The 26,183-nt window shown below is 37.3% G+C and overlaps 1 protein-coding gene across 1 annotated transcript; it reads left to right on the top strand.

Annotated features, from left to right (window-relative positions):
• The first annotated feature begins 4,936 nt into the window (after positions 1–4,936).
• Positions 4,937–10,777, top strand: LOC113069325 (E3 ubiquitin-protein ligase PDZRN3-B-like). Its single transcript, XM_026242326.1, has 3 exons — positions 4,937–5,873; positions 8,512–8,601; positions 10,139–10,777. Exons 1-3 carry the CDS (start codon positions 5,163–5,165, stop codon positions 10,274–10,276), a joined length of 939 nt encoding a protein of 312 aa, XP_026098111.1. The 5' UTR covers positions 4,937–5,162; the 3' UTR covers positions 10,277–10,777.
• The last annotated feature ends 15,406 nt before the right edge of the window (positions 10,778–26,183 follow it).

Genomic DNA, 26,183 nt, shown 5'->3' on the forward strand with positions numbered 1-26,183 from the left:
ACGTACAATAGTTTTAGCTAGCACAAATTTGCATAACTTTCTAATGCCATTTTCATCACGACGTTGTGGATTTGTCCATTAATTACCCAAATCACACAGATACATTTTGCCATATAGTGTTGCCATAGAAACGTGTAATTACAAGTCCAAGGACATGAAATGCTCCATCTGGGTTGTCATCTACTAATTTCAGTAATGAATGAATGCAGAATATTTCTATTATATATCAAAATATCAAAAAAGTAACTCTGTGACACTCACTAACTGTATACAGTAGGTGGTCAGATGTTCTTACTTCCACTGAAGTAGATTATTGGATAACTCTCAGATATATATATAGTGTATATAGTGTCTATATATATGTGGGTGTGTGTGTCAATCAAAATCTATGAATAGGAAAGTTCTGATTTGTTTTGCAATCCTGAATCAGCTACCTGTAGTTGCTTTAAATTAAGCAATTTAGTTTTAATTACAGTTAACAACTCTTCAATTAGTTTCATGCATATATGATTACCTCTCTGTTGCTGTTAGTCACTCCACTCTTTTGCCAACTTGTGGATTTTGAAGGTTTTTAGTCTAATTGAGTACTTATTTGGAGATTAGTTCTTATTAATGAAGCTAAATTTGAACCCAGGCTGTTTAATCAGCTCGATTACAGGAGATTTAAGCGTGCTATATTTTTCTACCATGAATAAGGTCGAGCATCAGGCACGTTTGGTTCAGTTACGATGCCGCTCTCACTTTCAGCACTTAGTGTCCGAGTCTCCATGTGTAGACTTGTATGTAAAAACTGTGATGTTAACCGAACTCACCGATAAATCCTATTACTTCCTCAGCAAGTAATATGCCATGATGGGTTTAGTTCAAGAGGCCTCATCTTGAAATGGCGCCTCTTTGGGGGGGTTCTGCTTACCCTGACACTTCAGACCCATCTCAAATGGATGACAGCATGACGGTACTTTGCCATTGCCCAAAAAAATCAATAGCCTACACTTTTGAAATCTGCTTTGACATGTGTTGCGGTGAAGCTAAAACTTCATGATTTATAGCTCGTGAAGAATGTCAACCTTCATGGCCTGAAGGTCTGGCCGTGCTCTGAAAGAGAGAAAGCAAAGAGACACAGACGAGATGCTTTGCTAGCTGGTCTGAATTCTAGGGTCTTTATAAAAAAAAAAAAATTAAAAAAAAAAAAATATGAAGTTTGAAATATTCAAGAATGTAGTTCTGCAAAGCCACACAGACAATCTTGTCAGAGTATTTTGAAAGCATTAGCACCATTTGCATTTGGTACAAAAGTCATGTTGATGAAAACATAATGTCTGAGATTAAATCTCACTGAAGCAGAACTTTTGCATGCTTGCATTTTAATCAGAACTGTGGATGGACAGTTGGTTGAATAAATAATAGTGGAATTAGAGAAAGACTGTCACTGCCATATGTGCAAAGAGAAAGACTGCACTGATTTCATGTTTCCAATACAAGCCTGTGGATTCTTGACTTGTGAGACAATGATTTACTGTTGGATTAAAACGAAGCATATGTTATTTTCTGCAGCATGCATACAGGTGAATGTTGTTCATGCTTATATTTAGCAAAACAGTGCCACCCGGAGTGTGTGATGGGAATTACACCTACTGTTGCTGCATCAATAGATGGCGCTATTGCACGAAGTATCAGGTCAGTAACTGTAGGACAGCTTGTGCTCTGGAGGTGGACTGAAATGATCTCATCAGCAGTCTTTTAGAGACCTCTGCATGTGTTTTCTGAAAGACAGGAAAAATGGTTATCTCGGTTTAATTCAAGCACCCAGTATAGCTAATCGGCAGAGTTTGCTGTGTAATCAGGAGATAAGAGCCATAAGAGAAGAAATACCATTCTGAAGCATTTGAAACTGTTAATTTAAGAAGTGCACTGTGAGCTTTGCAGATTTTTAGAATGATTTACTCATTCTAATGGGCCTTTAGGGAACTAATTGGATCTTGAAGCTCTATAAGACCTAAATCAAGCCTGCCGCTTCAGATAACTGGAGATGCGGTTAGCAGTTTTTCATCTGCTGAGAAATGGAGTTCAAAGAAAGACAGAGAGAGGGTTAGAAAATCTCCTTTTTACACACAGATTCGTGTCTTCATGCATTCATATTCTTTCTCTGTCTCTGTCGTTTCACACAAAGCGTCAGTCATGAGTGAGTGATTGCCTGTGGATGTGATGGATATATTGGTTTGGCTGTAATTCAAGGCAGAGGATTTAATGTGTGGAAGCGGCGAGTGAGTCATCAGGTCACACAATAATTCAGCAGCTGTTTCCTTTTGCAGATGCAAATAGGTTGCCAAACATTAGCCTGCGGCAATCTCTCCTCGACTGCTTACATCTCTGTATTCATATGTTACAGTTGTCATATTAATAATGGCTTTATACAGAGCAGGATTACATACTCATTTGAGAGAGTAGGACCCAGTGTGTTGTCTTAACGTCTTTAATTTATTTCCGATGTGTCTGTTCAAATTACAAGGACAGTTTAACTAAAAAAATATAATTCTCAGAATGTAGAAGCTGGTCTTTAAATGAACATGCACTGCAGGAAATGACTTTCTTTTTTTTGTCTTGTTTGCCGGTACAAATGTGTAAAAATATTACATTTAGGCTACTGGAGCTCCAAAATGACTTTAGATTTTCTGTCTTGTTTTCTGAAAATGTATGCTTTAAATAAGTCTTTCCCTTTAATTTATTTTTCCTACCGCATTGGGGAATATTTTGTTTTTCTTGTTTTATTATGAACACTTAATACTGATATTCTGTTTCTTTTTTTGTCATTTTTTTTTTGATAACAAGACTTCTCTTTTCATATTCCACAGAAATACATATGGATTTAGAACCTGAGTGTGAGAAAATGACAGAATTTTCTTTTTTTTTTCTTTTTTTTGAGTTAACGATTCCTTTTAGGCATCAAATCACACTAATGAGGTGACAATTTAAGTTGTTACTTGATTCCATTTTTGTCTGTCCTGTCATGAAGGCTTCATGCAGACAATGTCTTATGTGATGCCTGTTAGCTGTCAGACGTGGTCTGTTGTGAGTTTATTTTCCATCTTTCCTAAACTTCATTTAACACAAGCACTGACAAGAACATGAGAACATGAAGCAAAACATCTGCAGTCTCTACACACTAGCTTTTAAACCAGTTTAGATCAAGCTATTTTCAAACAATTAATTTATTTTAATGTCAGGCACATGATCACATAATTCAACTTTTTTTTTTTTTCATTTAGATTTTTGTCTTTGTCTCCAGGATACACTAGCTATTTCTTATGAGCACTTGTGTTGAATGAGACAGATGCCTTCTTTATAGTGTGAATGTTTGGTTTGCCCAACCTTGCCTCTTTTATGAATTGTTCCAGACATCACAGTGCAGCAAACTAGATCCTGTCAGGTGTTTTGTACCTCAGTATCATTCATGTACAAGGTGTCAAATGGCCTATTTGAGAATCACATAAACCTAATAGGTTGAGATAAATTCTGTTTACCCACACGTGTCTTTAAACAGCGCCCTTTACTTCCCCTTTAATTAGGTGCTGAAAAATAACGAGATGTTAATGAATTGTTCCTCGTACCCTATGCCTAACAGATAGCAGTTAATTATTCCGCACTCTTCCGTCTTCCTTTCCTCCAGAAAAACATCCAGCTGTCATAAGATGCTGAAGATTTACCTCCTAGTCATCAGGAGTTTGATAAAGCTGTAACCCATCACTCTCACTAAACTTTTTTTTTTTTTAGCATTTGACCCTGTGCTGGGAAATATATTAACACTGCGGCATCTGCACAGGGGAATCAAAGCAAGTGCTGTGCTTTGCAAATGTAGCCCTGATAAGAGACAGAGCATGCTTGACATGAGCAGGCCACAAACTTGGAGCTGTCTTAAATATGCTCCATATTATTCAGTGGGGATGTGATGCTGAGATGTGTGCATAGCTTTATCTTTTTACATGTACAACACTGTAAAGATGCTTTGACACAATCAGTGTTGTATAAAGCGCTATATGAATAAGTGAATTGACTTGACTTGACTTGATTATATGTCGAGATGTGTTAAACAGCAACATTTATGAAAAAAAAAAAAAACATTTTTGGCCAACAGATATTGTTAATAATCACCTGTATAAGATAACAACATTGCATTGTGATGGAAATGTGAGACCCTGACACTAATGCAATGTCACCATTGTCCTAAAAATGTATGATGTGTGTCTCCCGTGTTTGCACATCTGATCGAAATCATCAGATCATTATCAGAGAGATGCATGAACTGAATTGGTCTGTCAGATAAGGGATAAATCCAGTTAAGTTTTTTAATTAAGACACATACAAGCATTTATACAGTTGGGCTTTCATGGCAAGTAAACACATTTGCACCTTCTAATTATGGTCATATATATATATATATATATATATATATATATATATATATATATATATATATATATATATATATATATATATATATATATATATATTGTTATATTAAATTAACTGTAAAAAAATTATTGAAAAATGCTTCATGGTAATGATTTTTGTTTGTAATTAAAATAATGATTACGAATTGTAAAGAGATAACTGAATCAAAATTGTGAATAATGACAATTAATCAATATATATATATCAAAATATAATCAAAATACACAAGGCAGTTATTTTTTTCCTCAAACATATTTAAAAGAAAGTAAGACTTTAAAAAAGATATTAATACATCTATACAGCAAGTACACATTATATTGATCAAAAGTGACAGTAAAGACATTATAAATGTCACAAAAGATGTATATTTCAAATAAATGCTTTTCTTTTGAACTTGGTTTTCATTACAATCCTGAAAAAATCACAGTTTCTTCAAAAATATGAAGCAGCAGAACTATTTTCAATAAATAATATGGGTAAAGTTTTTCATTACTAGTTATATAGTTTTTTTAGAAGCTACACAACATTTTTTAATCGGGCACTCATCACGAGCACACGCGCGCGCGCACACACACTGTTCCGCTCGTTGAGTGTTTACGGTAGCTCGCGCCTAGTTTCGTACAGAGTGTAGTAGTTTAATCGCTCATTTTGTGAGCGTAGGTTGACAGCTCTCTCCTTGTAGTTGATTCGTCCCGGTACTTCACGTCAAGATTATGGGCTTTGATCTAGACCGTTTTGAAGGTCCCGTGGATCCGGACTTAATCTGTAAACTGTGTGGGAAAGTTTTAGAAGATCCTCTCAGCACTCCGTGCGGACATGTCTTCTGCGCCGCGTGCGCGCTCCAGTGGCTCGCCAAAGTCAGCCGCTGCCCTGTCCAGTGCCAGAAGATCTCCACCAAAGAGCTGAACCACGTCCTGCCCCTAAAAAACCTCATTCTCAAGCTGGACATCAGATGCGACCACCGTGAACGAGGCTGCAACCGGGTAATGAAGCTCCAGCATCTGCCAGAGCACGCGGAGACCTGCGAATTCTCTCCGGTCAGTTGCGGGAATAAAGGATGCGACGCGGTGCTCAGCTTGAGGGATGTGGCCTCACATATGCGGGAGGAATGCGAGCACAGGGCGTTGGATTTCTGTAAGGATGGATGTGGACTCGCGCTGACCCTCAAGAGGTCGGAGGAGGACCACAGCTGTCTCCAGGCTCTTAGGACACACAGCGGTCTCCTCCAAAGCAAAGTGCTGAGTCTGGAGAAGGAGCTGAAGCGCCAGTCTCTGAGCTTCAGTAAGAGGGAGAGATCTCTCCTCTCCAAACTGTCCGCGCTCCACTGCGAGCTGCACATCACAGCGCTCACATTTCAGAGGAAAATCACCGAGTACAAGAGCAGGATTGACGCGCTGTCGAGCAGCTGGATGCCCCTCGAGAAGGTCAGTCACGTTGTGAACTGAGTGAACAATGTAACAGAAATCAACCCTCTAAAACTGTAAGTCAAATTAAAGTGACAACCTGCAGCCAAGTTAATTAGCTTGAACTTTGAATTTAATTACTGCTCAAGTTGAAATTTGTGAACTCGAGTAGACCTGAAATTAAGTGAAATCCGTGGGAACAAAAGGTACTGTCAAAACATTTTACTCAAACTTGCAGATTAATAACCTTCTACTGACAAGGCCTACCATGAATGTGTTGTGCTGGAAAACAACTATAAAGGGTGGATAAAATTGCCCTAATTTAACATTGAACTGTGGGGCATGTTGTGACACTTTTCTTTTGAGCAGAGTAACTCTTTTGAAATATGCAATATTATAGGCTAATTAATATCCCTCATATCACACTTGAAAACAAATGGAAACATACAGAAATTGTTAAACCATTGGCATGGAATTTACTGTAATTTTTATTATGCTGTATAAACTTCTTATTGTATTTTTTGACATTTACGTCAAGCAGTTTTGTGTTCTCTTTTTCACCCAAGAGCAAATATAACAAAAATATGAAGATTTAATAATAATTATAATAATAATAACCTACAACACTTATATGACACGGTTGGAAAAAAAAAACATTAAATTTTTAAATAAAATTTGTACATTTTAGTCAAACTCAAAGTCAATTCTGCCATACAGAGAATTGAAATTGTGTTATTTCCAGACCCTCGGTGCATAAAGATAGCACTAATCACTCTCAAAACAATATAAAATAAAAAATAATTACAGATTAAAATATAATATAAAATACAAATATAGAAAATAAGGACATGCAACAAAAGGATAGATAAAGTAGCACAAGGCACATAGATAGATAGACTTTAGACAAAAATGCAAAAATGATACGTACACAGCTTGTCACCGAGGCAGTGCCAGAGGGACATCTTTGCACTGGGTTCTCACCTAAAAGGTTCACAGCAGGGCCTAAAATGGATAGTTGACCCACTATGATTGACTTTCTTTTGTGAAACTTGAGAGAAAATAGTTTAAGGAATAACCAAACAGTTTGCATTCCCATTGACTTCCGTTATATTTTCCTGACTGGAAAGTGGAAGTCAACAGGACCTGAAATAGTTTGGTTACCAACATTCTTCAAAATATCTTCTTTTGTATTCTGCACAAGAAAGTCATACTGGTTTTGAACTGGAACAGCATGAGGGTGAGTAAATGATGACAGAATTTAGATTTTGAGGTGAACTATGGCTTTCTACTACTCTAAATATACAAATATGCAACTTTTGGAGGTAGATAACGTACACCAAATGTCTTTTTAATGGTACTGTCCCAGTGACAAGCAAACATTTTTGCAGTTTTTCTAGCAGTGTATAGTTGATACAGTATATAACTCTTGTGAAAACGTCTTTGTTACAACTATAGCCTTGATCTCCCATCATAATTAAATGTTTGCTGGAATCCACTTGTTGTTATTGTTTAATTCTGCACCTATGTGAAAAATCATTAATATGAAGTATTTTATATAATATGATTTTACTGGAGATGGATCCACGCTGAAATCATCAAACCAGCACTGTCAGTTCATTTTCATGGCAGTTTAAAGCATTCACACCTGAATGATCTAGATCTGAACAAGAGAAACAGAACTTGAACGTCTTCATTCTGTATTCAAGTGCTTTCACGTAATTACACTGCCTTTTCAAGCAATCTAATAGTGAGGGAATGGTCTGTGAAACCAACAAAATTAAGACTCAAGTCTAATTGATTCGACAGGAGGCATGTCTTGTGGACTTCAAGGACATCATATGGAAACAAAAGAGTCCTTTCCTGTTCTCTCTGCGCTGTGGTTGAGGCAGCGGACGCTAATCAAGAGCTCATGATGCTCGTCTCTCTCATTGTGACAGATTTCCGCCTGCAGCTGCCATTTCAGCTGGGGATGCCACTGCCAGGACTGTTTGATAGACAGCTCACTTAAGTTCAGATATTTTAAGGCCAGCTTAAATCTGTCATTCTTGATAAGTCTCAGGCCCTGCCTTGATTTCCTCTCGGCCACATCTGCCTCATGACAGCTGATCAAACCCAGCTGCTGAGAGATTTTGACGTCTGTCATAAAGTAGTGTTACAAATATTTGCCTTTCCCTTGTACATAACAAATATTGTTAAATGATACAATTAAATTGAGTTTAGCAATACCTAGGGTCTAATATAAATTCACTTACCAGCCATAAATATTTATAGCTTTTCCCTAATCTGAAGGAAAGCAGTGTGATTTAATTCCTCTGTAAATTCTTCTACACACTTCACCATGTCCTGAATGCGGTGAACACCTGGCCACACATTCATCAATTATTTTCAGACATTTACAGTACCTCGACTGGGATTTTGCCAGGTGTCTCTGAGGGTGTGATTGGTCTCAACTGCTTGATATATGATAATCCTCTGAATCTCATGTGGCTTTGCCGTCTCATTAGGTAGCAAATGGAGAGAGCCCTGCTTTTTAGGGGAGAGATGTTTAGTAGGGTCATTGAAGCTGGGTTGAAACCTGCTGTAGCAGTCTGTTGCAGCATCTGAAACATGTAATTTCTCCTTTCTGTACATCTCTTTCTGTCCCATCTCTCGAACACAGGGTGAAGAAACAAGGAGCCTCAAAGTCACCCTCCACAGAACATCATCAGGATCCCTTGGATTCAGTATCATTGGAGGGAGATTGTCTGGGGTATGTAAGCTTACTGTGCAAAGATCTACTATGTAAGATGCATTTAGATCAAAAATATGCAATTTTATCATGCTTGGTGAGCATGCTTTTGAGACATGTTCACCATTTACATGCAATGATATGGAAGTAATCAGCTTGGACACTCTATAGTTAGTGCTATAATTAACTAACTTTAAATTATAATGGCAAAAGAAAGTTCTGAAATGTACATTATGTAATTGAATTCAGGTTGACTGGGACACATTTTGCCATTGAAATGACTGGGGGAAAGTATCCCAATCAACCTGAATTCACCCTGTTTGTATATACTGTATATAAATGACAGACATTAAAACATAATGCTATGGGAGACATTTAAAAAGTGGGTTAGTTTGTCTTTTAGCCACAGAAGGCTTTTGTGCAGTCTTTCCTAACTCAACCAAGCCTTCCACTGTAGAAAGAAAAACAAAATCTGCAACTGAGCCACATGTAAAAAGATAATTGCAGATTGCACAGTTTGAGCTCCACACAGTTCTCTCGAGTACATTGTGTGAAATGCGAGCGTGGGAGTCATTAAATTCTCACATAGATTGTGTCCAAGTGGAGAGAAGAGAGCAAGCTGTGGGTTTGGCTTTCGCTCGCATCACATTCTCTTCTCTAATCTAGTGGAGAATCACCGCAGGCTGTTTACCACCTGTTCAGTCTTAATGGACAGCAATAGTTAACCTTTTTGCCATGCAAGTTTATGCATGCTGTACACAAATGTATGCATAGAGAGCGTGCCTTTGAGTCAGGTTCATGCTCCATTCAGAATTTGTTAAAAGAGTGCCTTTTATATTTCAATTTAATTTCTAGAATGGAGTCAAACTATGAATGGCCTTACGAGATAACAGAAAAGTATCTGTTCTTTTTTTTTGTTGAATTAATTGAAGTCTTATTTTGTGTGACTCTTTTAAATTTCATTCAATTACAATTCAGCAAATTCTACTTCTTGACATTGCTAATTTTATTTTTTGATTTAATGTAAAAAAAAATGCATTTTAATATATAATGAATAATTTTATTTTATTATCATATTTCATTTATTATTACAAAGGTTTATGTTCAAAGCCATCCATATTGGCTAATATATTTTGTATTTTATATATTGTATTTATGCAGTCATTATTAAAAATGGCAAAGCAGCTTTATTTCAAACTTTTATGCATTTAGCATTATTCATCTAGTATGTTCTTCGATAACAAACATAGTTATGGATCTTTTGTTATTAGTTATTGATCGTTTATGGTACTTTAAACATTCAGATATGAATTCGATTATTTTAATAAATCAATAATAAGTTTTATTAAAACGTTTAAATGTTTGATTTTAAATACTTATTAGTAATTCTATAGTCACCTTGTGAATCTGCTGTGGCCCCCTAATTGAGAAACTCATCATAAATGAAGATTATCTAACAATTTATTGATTTCTTTATGCAAGCTGAATTCAAACTAATTTCAGCTTAAGTTTATTTTAATGAACTAGTCTAATTTTTCAACATTTGCTTCTATGTAAGGAACCAGAGCAGAATTGGGATATCAGTGATGGCATCTATGTATCCAAGATAGTGGAAAACGGAGCAGCTGACAAGGCCGGACTGCATGTTCATGACAGGATCATTGAGGTTTGTTTTTATGAATTAAACGGCAGCTAGCACAAGTCCTTCGCAAAGTTCGAAAAGTTTTTTCTTAGACAGGATGAAGGCCAAAATGCTGGATACACTCAAACTTCACACTATGGAAGAAAAAGGTCACCAAGACAATCACTAGACAGATGAAAGCCAAAGGAGATAGACATCATACCGCTAGTCTGAGCTGCTCAACTGGTGCCAATGTTTTCACAGTCTGTCTGTTAGATTTGTCAGATCCAGTCAGACTAACAATGTTGGCGCCATTGTAAGTTGATTTCACACTGGGCGGACTTCTTTAAAATGGGTGTTAGTCTGTAGACTTTTTCAGATATTCATATTTAACAGGAACAAAGTGTGTCATATATAAAAGAGAATGTTTTCTGTTATGGCACACAACACAACATCAAGATATAGTAGCTTGTAAAAATCTACAAAATGTGACATCTGTGCCCATCCAGAATGCTGTTATAACATCAGCTATGTCACTGAATGTCTAAGAATAAATAAAAAAACATGTTTTCATTGAGTGGCCTCTTATACAAGCAGAGCAGAGCAGAGTATGATGATTTCTCTCTTGACTCACTTTGTCTCATGTGGGCTCTTTGCTGTTTGTCTTGACATGATGAACATAACAATGGCAGCAGTGCCTTTTGAAATGTGTGCATCACACTCGATCTGTTCCCCAAAGAGTGCATGATACAACCGTTGGTTTGTCAGCCATGTAGCTTTTGCGGTGGTCTCAGGGCTCTCTTTTATAAACAGAGAAGGTACAACGTGTTCAGAGATGACGTTTTAAACGCGTATGCAGTTATTTCTTTGTGATGCACATGTTTTGTGATGATTTAATTATTATAAAAAGTAATTCATATGATTTCTGTGGTATACTGCAGGTTTTCTGAAGTCACGAGATTGGATTTCTAGTGAAAATGTACTTGAATTTTACTTTGAAAATTCTTTTTTGTGCTTTTTTCCCTTCTTCTTTTATGCAGAATTTCTGACCAGAATTTCTGACCAAATGTCACATAAAATCAAACATTTAAGTATGCAAGGCATAAAATAGCATTAACATAATCCCAAAATGTGTGCTATAATGCCAATCTAATATAGCTATTTTAGCGGTAAAATCTGCTTGCCCTGTCACGTTGCACTGACATTTCGATGTGTTTGTGGACAGATTACCTAAAGGCTCTCCTGCATCTGCTAAAAGACATACCCAGGTGAATCACACACATTAAGCATGTTTGTGACATCTTGTAAATCTGGAAAAACAAACTATTGGAATGTTTTTCTGCTGAGTTAATATGCACGGGCAGGACAGCTGCAAGCACATTATTTTCCTCCTTCAGGTTTTGGGGTTACGAAAGCATTCCTCCACTGATACTTTCATCAAGCGCACTAGTGTTCAGAGGTTAAGACCACTAGCCTGGGAGGTCAGTGTCAGCAGGATAGCGATGATATTTTAGCCTACAAAGTTTTATAAAATGAAGAAAATAACTCCTATGTTCTCAGAAAACTCAAATTATGATCCATCAGCGAAAAGCCTGTGGGACCAAAAGGCCACTGAGACAAGGATGTGTCCTTATCTAATTGTCTAATGTTTTGTTTATGACCTGGGTGCTTTATGTAAAGGTCCACCTGAAGTTCACTCTATTCACTTGAGACAGACTTCTTTGATCTCGGTGTGCTGTTTATGCGAGTTAAACCCTGACACCGCCTTTCTCGACTTCAAATCTCCAACTGCTGCTTAGAATAATCACAACACGTGTTGAATTAGATTAAAGATACAGAGAAAAACATCAGAAAGGATCATGGAAAGATTAGAGAAATGAGGAAACAGGGCCCAGACGGGGGTCACTGATCCCAAAGCAAGCTCGGTGAATTAAGGTAATGCAAATTCTGTTGAGCCTTAGGACGGAAAACTGTGCTTTTGTACAGTTTGTAAGTTACATAATCGAGTGGCTGTTATTATTTCACACGAGTGGTATTGCCACATTGTACATTTTTCAGAATGTGCCTTTTGTTCTTTTGACATTTGGGGTTGGTAAGATGTTTTAATGTTTTTGAAATAAGTCTCTTAAGCTTATCAAATCTGCATTTATTTAATCAAGTATAGAGTAACGTTGTCAAATATTATTACAATTTAAAGTAACTGTTTTCTATTTTAATATCTTTTATATTGTAGTTTATTTCTGTGATACAAAGCTGAATTTAAGTGAACTTAAGTGTCACGTGATCCTCCAGAAATCATTCTAATATGCTGATTTGCAGCTTAAGAAACATTTACGATTATTGTCAATGTTAAAAAAAATTGCTTAATATTTTTTTTTTTTTTTTTTTGGATTTTTAGAAGAATTGAATGTTCTAAAGAACAGCATTTAAAGTTTGTCAGTTCACATATTCATCATGTTAAATGCATTATATTAAATATCATGGGTTTTTATCTGATGGTTATGATTTTAGGTTGTAATTGAAGAATACTGTATTTTCATATGGCAATTCTTGTGGCTACATCTACGGTAATGTTTTATGGCAGAAAATCTCAAAGCCATATATATATACCATATACCATATTTAAGCCATTTCTAGTCAGGTCATGATGACTCAGTGACATGTTCTTATCATATTCACATGCAAAGCATTTACAGTAATTATAGTTAAGTGCGTATAAACCTAATGAGATTAAATTGAAGAATGTGTTTCAGCAAAGGCACATTACATGACGGTTTTCTTGAACTCCAATCAGCTGCAGCAAAGGATTCATTAGACCCTGAAAAAAAGGAACAAACAGCATTTCATTCAGTTCAAACATGTTTCGAGGTTATATGATTAGAAACATCACAGGGATGTTAAATGAGGATGCCCTGATGGGCCGCATGAGGACATGTGGTAGCTTTGAACTATTCTAACCTCTATTCTGTCAAATGTTGATGGCAGCAGCATTTACACTGGAAACAACCTCAAGAAGTCTTGAGAATTTGGGGTCTGGATTGCATGATTTGACTTTATCTTATGACATACTATCGTATGATTTTAGCATGCTGAAGTCTGCATAGTACGCATCTCACAGTTATCTTTGAGATGTAAGCATTGGCAGAAGGCATTTTTACTAAGTGCAGATATCCCCACACCTAAAAATTGTCATGTGGTGCATTGTTGGTCATAAATGATTAATATATGTGTGTGTGTGTGTGTGTGTGTGTGTGTGTGTGTGTGTGTGTGTGTGTGTGTGTGTGTGTTTATTGGCTATTTACCTACATCATGAAACAATAAGATGGAATGAAGATCAGAATTGACATAAGATGATTAATTTGATATGGTAATCTCAAAACATCCATAAACAAAACCCGGGAGATGAGTTTCCCATCAGTCAGCATTCACATGATCTTTCAATGTAGATCTATAAACATTCCTTTGGTAATTTATCATCAAATGATTCATGTTGTGTTTATGCTGTCTTGTGTAAGAGATTAGCGGATGTAAATATCATGTGTCATTGACCTAAGAGTGTATCCTGGATATTAGGGGGTTTTAAGTCGTTCTTGGCCATTGTGTGCTTACCTGGGATCCACGATTACAAAATCGTGCAATATGCTATAATTTCTATGTAGGTTAATTTCTTTGCTCTTGAATGTCTAAAGCAATGGAAATTGCTTCCTTCTTTCACAGACTCAACAAAATGACTTTTGAACTAAAATTAAATATTTGCACATACACACAAATATACTGGTTATGAAATCATAGATATGAAGATAAAAGTCTATGTTGGAACGGATTAAACAAAATCAATAATAACTAGATTGAACTGAAATTAATTAAATAGAAGTTAACTTTTTATATTTCCTCCAGAAAATTAGCATGGTAACCATTATTTCATTGTTTTATGACCTATATGTTGCCTTAAATTATTGTTCTGTATGTGAATAACATTCACGCAGCTTTAACCATATAGCCACATAACTTTATACCTAGATATTAAAAAACTTGGTGGTATGATGGTAAATTTAGACATGTGTTTAAAGTGCCAGAACTGTTGGCTTGGCAAGCTCACTTTGAAAAGTTTGGAACAGAGAAGCTCTTGTGCTCCACAGATTTGATGTTCGTGCCTCTCAGGGAAGGAAAAAATTTGAGAAACTGTCTCAGTGGCCTGCAGTGCAATGTTTTACTCTTAAAAATCTCCTAGAAACCTTAAAAAAAAGACTCAGTGGTGTATTGCAACATAGTAATAATACTTTGTTAACAGTACTTAATTTATCTGTACTTTACTTTGACTTCACTACATTTCATAATTAAAATTTATTAGAATAAAATACTAAGAATATTCATTACAAAAAAATCAGAAGTCAGAAGAATGCACAGGTCAGAAGAAAGCAGGTTTGACGATGTTGTTGTAATGTGAACGCAATAATAATATGGTTGTTGTTGTTGTTGTTATAAAGTGCACGCAAGTTGATTTATTAGTTTATTAAAACTCAAAATTTCAGGCATTCTAAATTATGGAAGGCAAAAATGCTTATGAATGCTGTTTATAAACTCACATGGTTTGTTCGTGAATGAATAAGTCATTTGAAGAATCTGTTGAAGCTCAATGACTCAGTCATTAACAGTCACTTGCTGCCACCTACTGGCTGTTGTAATTTCACATTTCAACAATTTCTTCATGATTTCTGTTTTCATGTTGCATTACGTAACTTTTTTTAGTTTAAAATGTATATAATAAGCAAGTACACCATGAATCCTTTTTCCAAACCGTGTTTTTGGCTTGTCCTGAATCACTACGGTACACCTGTATTAAGTGTTTATATTCTGACTATTTAGACTGGTTCGGTATCTGCGGAGTAGCCCAGTATCTGTGTGATTCGCCATAGACAAACAGAAAGAAATAGCTCCAGCTACAATGTTCTTCCGCAAGACCCAAGCAGTTCTGTTTATTAACCGCTAGAGTACCAAAGGTTACAGACTACAGCTTTAAATTATTTCAAATTATATATTATAAATTATTATATTCAACATTTTATGTTAAAAACAAAACATTATGTATGCATCTGTAACTGCAGGTTAAATGCATCCATGTCCCCTCTGAGGTACATTAAACTGTAGGCTAAATGCCATTTCAGATGCAGATTTCAGAAATGTTTTCTTATGTTGGAATAAAAGACACTAAGTACCAGATGAAGTGCTTCTTATTCTTATTCAAAAATTCAAAATGGAAGAAAGAGTTCTAATTTTATTCAATTCAATGTAAAAGCAATAGGCTAAGTCAAGTCAAGTCACCTTTATTTATATAGTGCTTTAAACAAAATACATTGCGTCAAAGCAACTGAACAACATTCATTAGGAAAACAGTGTCTCAATAATGCAAAATGACAGTTAAAGGCAGTTCATCATTGAATTCAGTGATGCCATCTCTGTTCAGTTAAATAGTGTCTGTGCATTTATTTGCTATCAAGTCAACGATATCGCTGTAGATGAAGTGACCCCAACTAAGCAAGCCAGAGGCGACAGCGGCAAGGAACTGAAACTCCATCGGTGACAGAATGGAGAAAAAAACCTTGGGAGAAACCAGGCTCAGTTGGGGGGCCAGTTCTCCTCTGACCAGACGAAACCAGTAGTTCAATTCCAGGCTGCAGCAAAGTCAGATTGTGCAGAAGAATCATCTGTTTCCTGTGGTCTTGTCCTGGTGCTCCTCTGAGACAAGGTCTTTACAGGGGATCTGTATCTGGGCTCTAGTTGTCCTGGTCTCCGCTGTCTTTCAGGGATGTAGAGGTCCTTTCTAGGTGCTGATCCACCATCATGTCTGGATACGTACTGGATCCGGGTGACTGCAGTGACCCTCTGATCTGGATACAGACTGGATCTGGTGGCTACGGTGACCTCGGAATAAGAGAGAAACAGACTAATATTAGCGTAGATGCCATTCTTCTAATGATGTAGCAAGTACATCGGGTGTTATGGGAAGTGTTCCTGGTTCTGGTTTACCTAATTAATGCAGCCTAAAAATCCTTTAACGGATTTGGATATCCCTTAAAGTTTGTCTTGCATCCTTTAACATTAGTGAAAATTGCAAATAAATTGGTTGCAAAACTGTATCCACTCATGTGGATAAATAATAATAATTAAAAGACTGAATAAAGTCACAATACTGTATGTTATAGCCTGTGAGACAGCAATATTTTATACAGGTGTTACTAATGATTTTGTAAATGGAGATCAACAAACAAATATTGTATATAATATAGTGTTGTTTTTTGGTGGCCTGTTTTAATTTGAGTTTTAGTCTAGTCTTTGTGTGAAGTTTTCATTTTAATTTTTATTAGTTTTAGTCACGTTCATACTCTTTTTAGTCTAGTCAAGTTTCAGTCAACAATATTACATTATATTTAATTAGTCATCGTCACATGACCAGCATTTACGTTGCGTCTCATCTCGTTTTCGTCACGTGATAAAGGTTTGTTGACGACGATATTTAGTCATAATTTCCGTTGGCAAAAGCAACACTAATATAATGTGTGCATTACTGCCATTTGCCTAGGCATAACTTCTCACTTTTTGCCGACAATGCAAAGGCAGAGTACAGTAACTTCAAAATAGGACTACACATTTTTCTCAGGTTTACACTCTAGCGAGTTAAGGTCTTTTGTAGATTCATCCATTTACTACAGGTTAAAGTGTCCGGAACTTCCTCTGCATTCACCTCCAGTGAAATTGGACTCTGGTCTTAAGTTCAGCCTTGCTTTTCTTGGCATCCTCTGTTTTCTTGTGGAAAGTAGGCTGAACGGCCATTGTTTCTTTTAAGCCATTTTAAAACTTGAAAGTGCGATTACTCTCAAAGGAAGTACCTTCTGTTGAATTCTGTGAATGTGTGTTATTTTAGGAGCACTGAACTGAAAGGCATGTCTTTGCTAAGCAAACCGCTACAGCGCTCCTCTGCAGGTTATTTCAAGTAATAAAGCCATGTTTTCATGGCTTAATAAAGACATGCAGCACCTCGTTTCCTTCTCACATCTTGTAAGGTCATCTTATTTAAACAGCCAGAAAACAGACCAGACACGTTTAACTACAGCATTATGTGAATTCACTGGGGTTAACAAATGATGACTGGAGCATAACGTATGTCATGTTTACATAGTACATTAAAGATTATTAGAATTTATTATGTACACTCTATCGTGTTGTTCTGAATTAATCTTTATGACTTTTTGTTTGCAATCGATAGTGAAGAAACACAAACTGAATCATTTTCAGAAATGTCCAGTGAATTCTGCTAAAAGGTAAATGTTTTATCACATTGAAAAAGATTTACCACCTACACTGTACCCTACCATAACCTAACTGATAGTGTTAACAAAAGCAGTGAGTTAAAAGCACATTTGCTGAAGCAACCATGCCATTTATATTGCTTCTACAAGTCTTTTTTGCACCTTATGTTTCACAGGATCACTCATATCTGAGTGCTCTACATCTCAACTGCTGCTTTTCATTTGCTGAAGATCATATTCCCTTTAACAGAAGTACAATTAGCATTTGAAATGTACCCTTGATAAAAGACAAATGCAAATAACAGTTTGTTTTTCATGTCTGTGGGGTTTGTTTTAAAGTAAGGCGTGAGCTGTCAGTATTTGAACAGTTTTTTTTTTCTTTATTTAATAGAATCCATGTTTCATTTCCAGAAACATTAATGCTTAATTCTGCAAAGCATGTCGTGTACTATGTTTAAAAGCAGCTGAAGCCCTGGTCCTGGGAGCATAATGGGTTTATTTGTGGTCGCTTTTGTACAAGTTGTCCTTAAAGTGAACAACAAAGTGTGCTTTCATGTCATGATGTTGAAAACAGGTTTAGAGATTTGTCTTCTAAGTGAGCGCAGTGCGACTGTGTTATTATGATAATTGTGTTAGATGCATGTAGAGAGTATCGCATGATGAGGGAGAAAGTCATTGTGGAGACCATGGCTCCTTTGTAAGCAAGAGCAGTCACTGAATCATGATTTATTAGAATCAAAGCAATAGAGAATCTGTTCATATTTACTTTATTAAAGTCCAAGTGTGGGGAAGTCGTGGCCTAGTGGTTAGAGAGTTTGACTCCTAAGGTTGTGGGTTCGAGTCTTGGGCTGGCAATACCATGACTGAGGTGTCTCCTTGAGCAAGGCACCGAACCCCCAACTGCTCCAAACAACAGTAGCACCAAACTAATTTCTCTATTTTAAAAACAAAGCCTTACAAGTTGACAAAATATAAAATAAAAAAGAATGATTGACATTAAGGCCAAAGTGGGCAAATATATATATATATAAAAATCATTATTTTATGTTTGTAATTAAAACATAAAAACAAAGATACATATCACAAATATAAAAAATAAACAAGCAGTGCTTTATTTTTCAGGTACAACTGGTGTATTTAGCAGTAGCATTCATGAAATTGGATTTCACAAACACTATATACACTTGAATTGATTCTTATTAAAGCAACTGTATTAAAGTTCTTCAGTCAAGAGTGATTTTTCTCTTTCTGTTTGTTTGTGTTCTGTTTTTCTCTCAACCATTTACTTTCACTTTAGACACTATCCACTGTGTTTACATGTAAACCTTGCATGTTTTTTGACAAAAGCAGTTCAATCAGATATGCTACATATATTTTGTCTATATTTTAGTTTTTAGCATGAACACACTTTAGGTGTATGCTCTAAGAAATGTGCATGTCAAAACAGCACTTTTAACCGGCAAGGCTTTTAAGCACATGCAAATAATGTACTTTTGTGATTGCAAATCAGTGCAATATCCCGTGAAGCCAAATTGGTATCACACACCCCTGCACCTGTTTAATTGATTTGTTTCTATGTATTTAAGTACTGCTTTTTCTTCTGTTCATTGTCAGTTCTTGTTGCATTTAACCCAGTTGTCTGTTCATTTCCTGTTTCCAGTTTTGAGTTTGTGTAAACAAAGTTAAATTGCTGTTATCCTTAGATCTTCATCTCAACTTTATTTGCAACTGTTTGTGACAAAAATAACTGACATCAAAATGGATCTAGCAAATAAAATAAATAATATCTAGTAAATAAAATCCTCCTCCTCTTGCAGGGGAACCAGTACCTAGAGAGGCACACACAGGTGTGTGCTTGTGTGCTTTTCCAGATAAACGTTAATGCCAAAACAAGACTGCGCTTGCCCGGAAACTAACCTCTAGGAACTTTTATGGATTATGTGAAGAGCCAGAGCCAGAGGCAACACCAGATCTCCCCAGAGCCTCCATGGATGAATAATCTCTCTGGATTACTGGTGGATTGGATGTCGTGGAGCCGTACCCCCTAAATAATGGCTGATGATGAAGCACTAATTGATTGGGAGAGGGAGTGTTTTCTGCCTGTTTAATTTCCCTGCACCGAGTCTGTTTCACCCAGCATTACACTTTTACACTCTGCCCTGCCCTGAATGTCCTTTGTCTCCACTGGTTCTACCCTGTCTGTTTCACCGAAGATGCTCCTGCCCAGCCTCCCTCTTCACCCTCGTTTTCCAAAACCACCCAGTCTTTTAGCGAGAGATTCAGCTCTGTCTCTGATGGTTCCTTGCAGTTGATCGATTCTTCCTCTATGTTCTCACCTCTGCGATGTGGAATAGCCTCAGATCTCTGTCAGTCCTCTGACTCCACTGGGCTCCCTCGTCCCCCCAGCTCCACCTTGGTCAGTCGTCGACCTGTCTTAACCTTGGTCTTTCACTTTTATGGCTACGCCTTATCCCTCCATCCCTTTGTCTCCATCGGGGTCCTCCTTCCCTCCGGTTCCACTTTGGTGTCCTCATTCCCCCCAGCTCTGCCCCAACTGGCCATCCAGGCCTTCACCATCACCGCATGTCTTCGGCTCCTCGGCTCCACCTGAGTCTCTACTTCCTTTGGCTCCATCTGAGTCTGTCATTTTCCTGGTTTTGGCTTTTAGGGCTCCACCATGGCTCCTCCCTCTTTTAACTCTGTCGTTGACCTACGTCCTGGACTTTCTGCTGGCGGCTTCACCTTGGCTTGTCTTGCCCCTCTCTTTTCCCTGACTTCTCCTGCCTTCAGCTCCTCCCTGGCTTCTGTTTCTGTCAGATCTGCCCTGGTTCTAGCACTAGTCATTTCTGCATTTTCCTGGCCTGGAAATTGAAACATTTATTTAGCTAGTGTTTTAATCAAAAACATGTTATAAAGTATTTATATTTCAAATAAATATTGTTCTTTTGAACTTTTTATTTATCAAAACATATGTATTGCGGTTTCTAAAAAAAAAAAAAAAGTTTGAGCACCATATCATCATAATTTAATAATTTCTGATGATGTTGAAAACTCAGCTTTACTATCACAGGAATATTAGGCTATTTAAAAAAAAAAAAAAAAGTAAAAATATTTCACAATTTTACCATTTGAACAGTAGTTTATAAAAGTGACGTGACATACAGCCAGGTATGGTGACCCTTACTCAGAATTCATGCTCTGGATTTAACCCATCCGAAGTGCACACACACAGCAGTGAACACACACCCGGGGCAGGGGGCAGCCATTTATGCTGCTGTAAGGGAAACAGGTCCATTTAGCTCAAAGGGAATCATTTTAAAAGGAATTTGAACAGAATCACTGTTTCATGGCTGATCACTGAGAGGCCCTGCATTTCATTGAACGAGCCGTTTAACATCAAATCTGCGCTGGATATTAATATCCAAACTATAGTGAAACACTATCAATTAGCACAGTAACAAGATCGACAGTTTAAGACATTAACTTGTAAGCACAAAACACAAGATACTTCTCTTTTCAATATGAATAAGGCTTTATTAGATAAATCTAAGACATATAAACTAATCTAACACATAAACGCACGCACTCACACATTCACACAAGTTGCAGGAAGAGAGAAGATTTGAGAAGAATATGCGAGAATGAAAATGTGGAATCCCAAGTTTACAGCAATACGTGAAATTGCATAGACATGAACAACCATCAATCAGTTAATTAACCCTCGCATTGAGTTCCTCAATGAGGTTAAAATTATATTAGATACACCAGTACAGATCGGAGTCTGGAGCTTATTGCGTTGCCTGTGTAAAGGAGGTTCCCTTTGTTGTCATTGAAAGGGGGTTTCCCGTTGTCGCTGATTGGCTGGAAGTTCAGTATTCATTGAAGTGATGTCTTGGGAAGTCCGTGGTTGGGCGTCGTCTGATGATGCAGAGTTGTGGGCTGGTTGAAGTTGAACGAGCACTCGAGGTCAGACTCAGAGACACAGCATTACAAAACTTAACTCAGAACACGAAACTCTCAACGGAAAAGAAAAGAAACTAAAGTAAAAGAACAGAAGTGAAGTTTGACGAGACTAGGTGGTGTTTCTTCTCATCGTGGCGAAGTAGCTGCAGGCGTGCTGGCCGAAGCACGCTGGAACCGCACTCAGAGAACGCTAACAGTGATGACTAAAAGCATGACTAAAAGCAAAAGCTAAGAAGTAGGCTAGAAGCAGGCTGAAAGAATTTAAACTGGCCTTTTGGCAACACCTCAAATGTTGTCTTGACCAATCAGATATTGTCTTGGCTCGGGGGTATCATAAATCATATGTTGTCTTATCAAGCACGTGGTCCGAAATGTCCCACTTCTTGCAGGGTATAATTTTGGACATGATTCCTATAACAAGAAGTCAAATGTGGGTTATATATGGAATGAACATGGAGTGAAGCGATGGACTGATATTCATTTTTAAGTCTTTTTGAGTTCATTTTGGTCCATTTATATCTATAAAAGTTTTATATCTATAAAAAGTTTCTGTGCCATTCTCTGACATAAAGGTTTCTGTGGAGACCAGAGGTTTAAAGGTGCCCTTCGGAATTTCAGTCTGGCTCTGCTAGGTGGATGGGGGGGGGGGAGGTCAATCCCAGGATCTTGTTTCCTCTCATGGGTTTACATGTGATGGCCGGCTGTGCATCCCTTTGACCATCAATCTCGATTACTTGCCCCAAACTTGACAATCTATTCTCCGAATTGAAATTGTCAATAATTGTTCTAATGGTGCTAATGTTGAAAGCTGTTCTGTGAAAGAGTTGGTTATCTTGCTTCTGACTTGTGGCACTAGGAAATGGATTTACAACATCCTGTTGCCTTTCTGAGGAATTTGGCTCATGTTTCAACCATGGTCCTAATCTACTCTTTAATTTGTCTGGTTCGGGTCTGATACGCTACACTGCGGCACCCGGGGAGCAGTTGGGGGTTCAGTGCCTTGTTCAAGGGCACCTCAGTCATGGTATTGCTGGCCCAACCTTAGGAGTCCAACTCTCTAACCACTAGACCACGACTTCCCCAAAAGTTATGTATGATTAGTAGTGTACAGAATTGAGCAGGATTTGTAATTCTTTCATATAACAGTCCAGATGGATTAGAATAGAACAACAGAATAGAGCAGAAGAGTGAGTCATGGTTTTCCTGATATGTTCAAAAGAGACAGAGCAGCTTTCAGCACAGTCACAAAAGGTGACTCAGTCCTGACACTGTGTTCTTCCTCAAACTGACTCATCTCTCCTCAGTTTACAGGCAGAAATAGAAGATATGACCACAATGAACCACAGCACAGCTGTCCAAAGATGTTATCAATCTCTACAAAGCAAAGAACAGATAAGGCTCTTTGTTTCTGCAATGAAATTGTTCAATTAATCGCCAGTGCTACAAATTTCTTGACAAATGTATAATATTGATTCCACACTGGAGGTTCCTGCACTTAAATTATTATTAGAAGTGTTTGATTTCTGCACCACTTGCATTAGCATGCGTAATTGTAAAAATAATGACTCATGCCATTGGCCGAGCCACTCTTCACCTTTAAGTTGGCTCTATGCACTGCAGACACTGCAGCTCAGTGATGCACAACCTCAAGCAGAGATTTTCATTAGCCTGATGGAGCACTGAGCCATATGAGAGGATTATATAGACCCTGAGGAACAGCTTAATGATATCTGGATATCAGCATACATACAGTAAGTGTAATGGTACTTTCAATCCTTTACCGCTACTTTTACCATGCACTTCCTTCAGTGTTTGCATACATATTAAGTATATGCCCAATACATACTGTATGCACTATGCAGTCACTGATCCGGAAAGAGGAAATGTTGCATTTTCTTTCCACAGTGAACACCACGGGCCTCATTTATGAAATTACCTTAATAGTGGTGGCTACGATCAAATCTCATGTCTGGTCTCAGCTCAAATAAATAGGACCACACAAAATATATAACAGATTAACAAAAGGAAAAAAAAAACTGTGCAACAAGTATAGGCTACGTTTGTTTTTGGGTCTCTCTTAATGCATTTTATTTATTTTCTTCAGATCTTTATTTAATTTAATCCATCTGATCGCTGAACAACATTTGTTCTAGCGTTGCCTGACATTTCAGCCATTCATTATCAAACTAAAATGCAGTCAACCAAACATAAAAGTTGCATTGTTTATTTTAAAAGTCCGCCGTAAAATCAGTGTGTAGCACCCAAACAAACATTTTTGCACATGCAAAGGATTGTAAATGGATATTAGAACATGAGTTAAGTATATAGCTTTGTTTAGGAATAATAGTTTTGCAACCAAATGTTACAAATATGTAAACGTTTGAATTTTTGTGGAATGAGAAAGGCTTGCGAGCCCAATGCCATTTCAGTATTGCTGTATGCTGTGTATAATGAATGCCACTATTGCCTAATTTGTGTTTTATTTTATAGTTTAATATATAATTTTATTACTATTTAATTTTCATTCTTGTATTGTCCTGAATACCAATCAATTTTTATATATTTGTTGTATACTGAATGGGGAACAAAAAAAGGCTATAATGTACATATTTAACAGTAAATTTATATATACACTCACCGGCAACTTTATTAGTTACACCTGTTCAATTGCTTGGTAAAACAAATTGCTAATCATCCAATAATATGGCAGCAACTCAATGCATTTGGGCATCTAGATGTGGTGAAGAAAACTTGCTGAAGTTCAAACTGAGCATCAGAACGAATTAAGTGACTTTGAACGTGAAATGGTTATTTCAAAGTATTTCAAAAACTACTGGGATTTTCATGCACAACCATCTCTAGAGTTTACAGAGAATAGTCCGAAAAAGAGAAAATATCCAGTGAGCGGCAGTTGTGTGGACGAAAATCCCTTGTTTATGTCAGAAGTAGGCAGACTAGTTAGAGATGATAGAAAAGCAACAATAACTCACATAACCACTCGTTACAGCCAAGGAATGCAGAAAACAATCTCTAAAAGCACAACACATTGAACCCTGAAGCAGATGAGCTACAGCAGCAGAAGACCACACCGGGTGCCGCTCCTGTCAGCTAAGAACAGGAAACAGAGGCTACAATTCACACAGGCTCACCAAAACTGGAAAATAGAAGATAGGAATTACGTTGTCTGGTCTGATGAGTCTCGATTTCTGCTGCAATATTCAGATGGTAGGGTCAGAATTTGGCATAAAGAACATGAAAGCATGGATCCATCCTGCCTTGTCTCCGTGGTTCAGTCTGCTGGTGGTGGTGTAATGGTGTGTGGGATATATTCTTGGCACACTTTGGGCCGGTTGAGCATTGTTTAAACACCACAGCTTACCTGAGTATTGTTGCTGACTATGTCCATTGCTTTATGACTACAGTGTACCCATCTTCTGATGGCTACTTCCAGCAGGATAATGCACCATGTCACAAAGCTCAAATCATCTCAGACTGGTGTCTTGAACATGACAATGAGTTCACTTTACTCAAATGGCCTTCACGGTCACCAGATCTCAATCCAAATAGAGCAGTTTTGTGATGTGGTGGAACGGTAGATTCGTATCATGGATGTGCAGCCGATAAATCTGCAGCAACTGTGTGATGCTATCATGTCAACTGGACCAAAATTTCTGAGGAATGTTTCCAATGCCTTGTTGAATATATGCCATGAAGAATTAAGACAGTTCTGAAGGCAAAAGGGGCTCCAACCCCATACTAGCTAATAAAGTGGCCAGTGAGTGTATATAAACTACAGAAATGAATGTAGCCTAATTGATTGCATTTGCAAGGTTAATGGGTGTTTTTGGAGTAAATATCTGCCACCACATTTATCAATCATTCATATGATGAGATTCTTGAATCACACGTGAAAACTGTTCTAAGTTGATTTGTGCGCATGATCTGCACTTGTTTCTACATTGGATTGATAAAGGAGGCCCCATGCGTCTGCTTGTCTGCTTGTCATGTGTGTTTGCATGGCTGACGGCCACCAAAATTACACCGCATCTGCCACACTCTTTTCTTCCCTTTCACCAAACTTAACTTGATGTTTTCATAGGTAAATATGTATTTTCACCCTTTTTATTTGTAGTACAATGGAGAGATAGGACAGGAAATGATAAGGAGGGAACAGAATCTGTAAAGAACACATGTCCGATTCAAACTATTACAAGTATCAATTACAATTGTTTTTATACTAAAATTAAGTCTTGTATGTAAAAAAAGGTAATTGAAAAATCGATTCCTCATATCATGAACCATTAAGTTCTGTTAATTTCTGCAGTAATGTGGTCAAAAATCAATGAACACATGATGTTTCTCAGTAACCCTGTCTGTGACATGCCAGATTACATCAAAAGCTGGAGCCCACAGGCTGAGCATTCCTGTACTTTTGGAGGAATAACAAATAGCAACACCCTTTTGTTGTTGGTTGTTGTTGTACCGCTGCTGAGCACTCTGACACACCAGGAACTGCTCGTTTTATAGCAAGAATTTTCCTATCGACATGCTCGTGCCAGCAATTGGAGAAGTGAGCTTTTTAATTGACCCCCAACAAAGCATATTCATGACTTGTTTCCACACATTACAAAACGGCCTCTGTTGCGCTACACCTGAGGAACGTGGTGGATTGCTGATTATGGGTTTGCATTGTTTTTATGGTTATAAAAACA

This window comes from Carassius auratus, unplaced genomic scaffold (assembly GCF_003368295.1).
Source record: "Carassius auratus strain Wakin unplaced genomic scaffold, ASM336829v1 scaf_tig00001412, whole genome shotgun sequence".
NCBI lineage: Eukaryota > Metazoa > Chordata > Actinopteri > Cypriniformes > Cyprinidae > Carassius > Carassius auratus.

Excerpts from the sequence above, each read along its gene's own strand:
- LOC113069325 (XM_026242326.1), top strand. The coding sequence starts at position 5,163 with ATGGGCTTTGATCTAGACCGTTTTGAAGGTCCCGTGGATCCGGACTTA. Across the intron at positions 5,874-8,511 it reads GCTGGATGCCCCTCGAGAAG|GGTGAAGAAACAAGGAGCCT; the intron begins GTCAGTCACGTT and ends TCTCGAACACAG. Across the intron at positions 8,602-10,138 it reads TTGGAGGGAGATTGTCTGGG|GAACCAGAGCAGAATTGGGA; the intron begins GTATGTAAGCTT and ends CTTCTATGTAAG.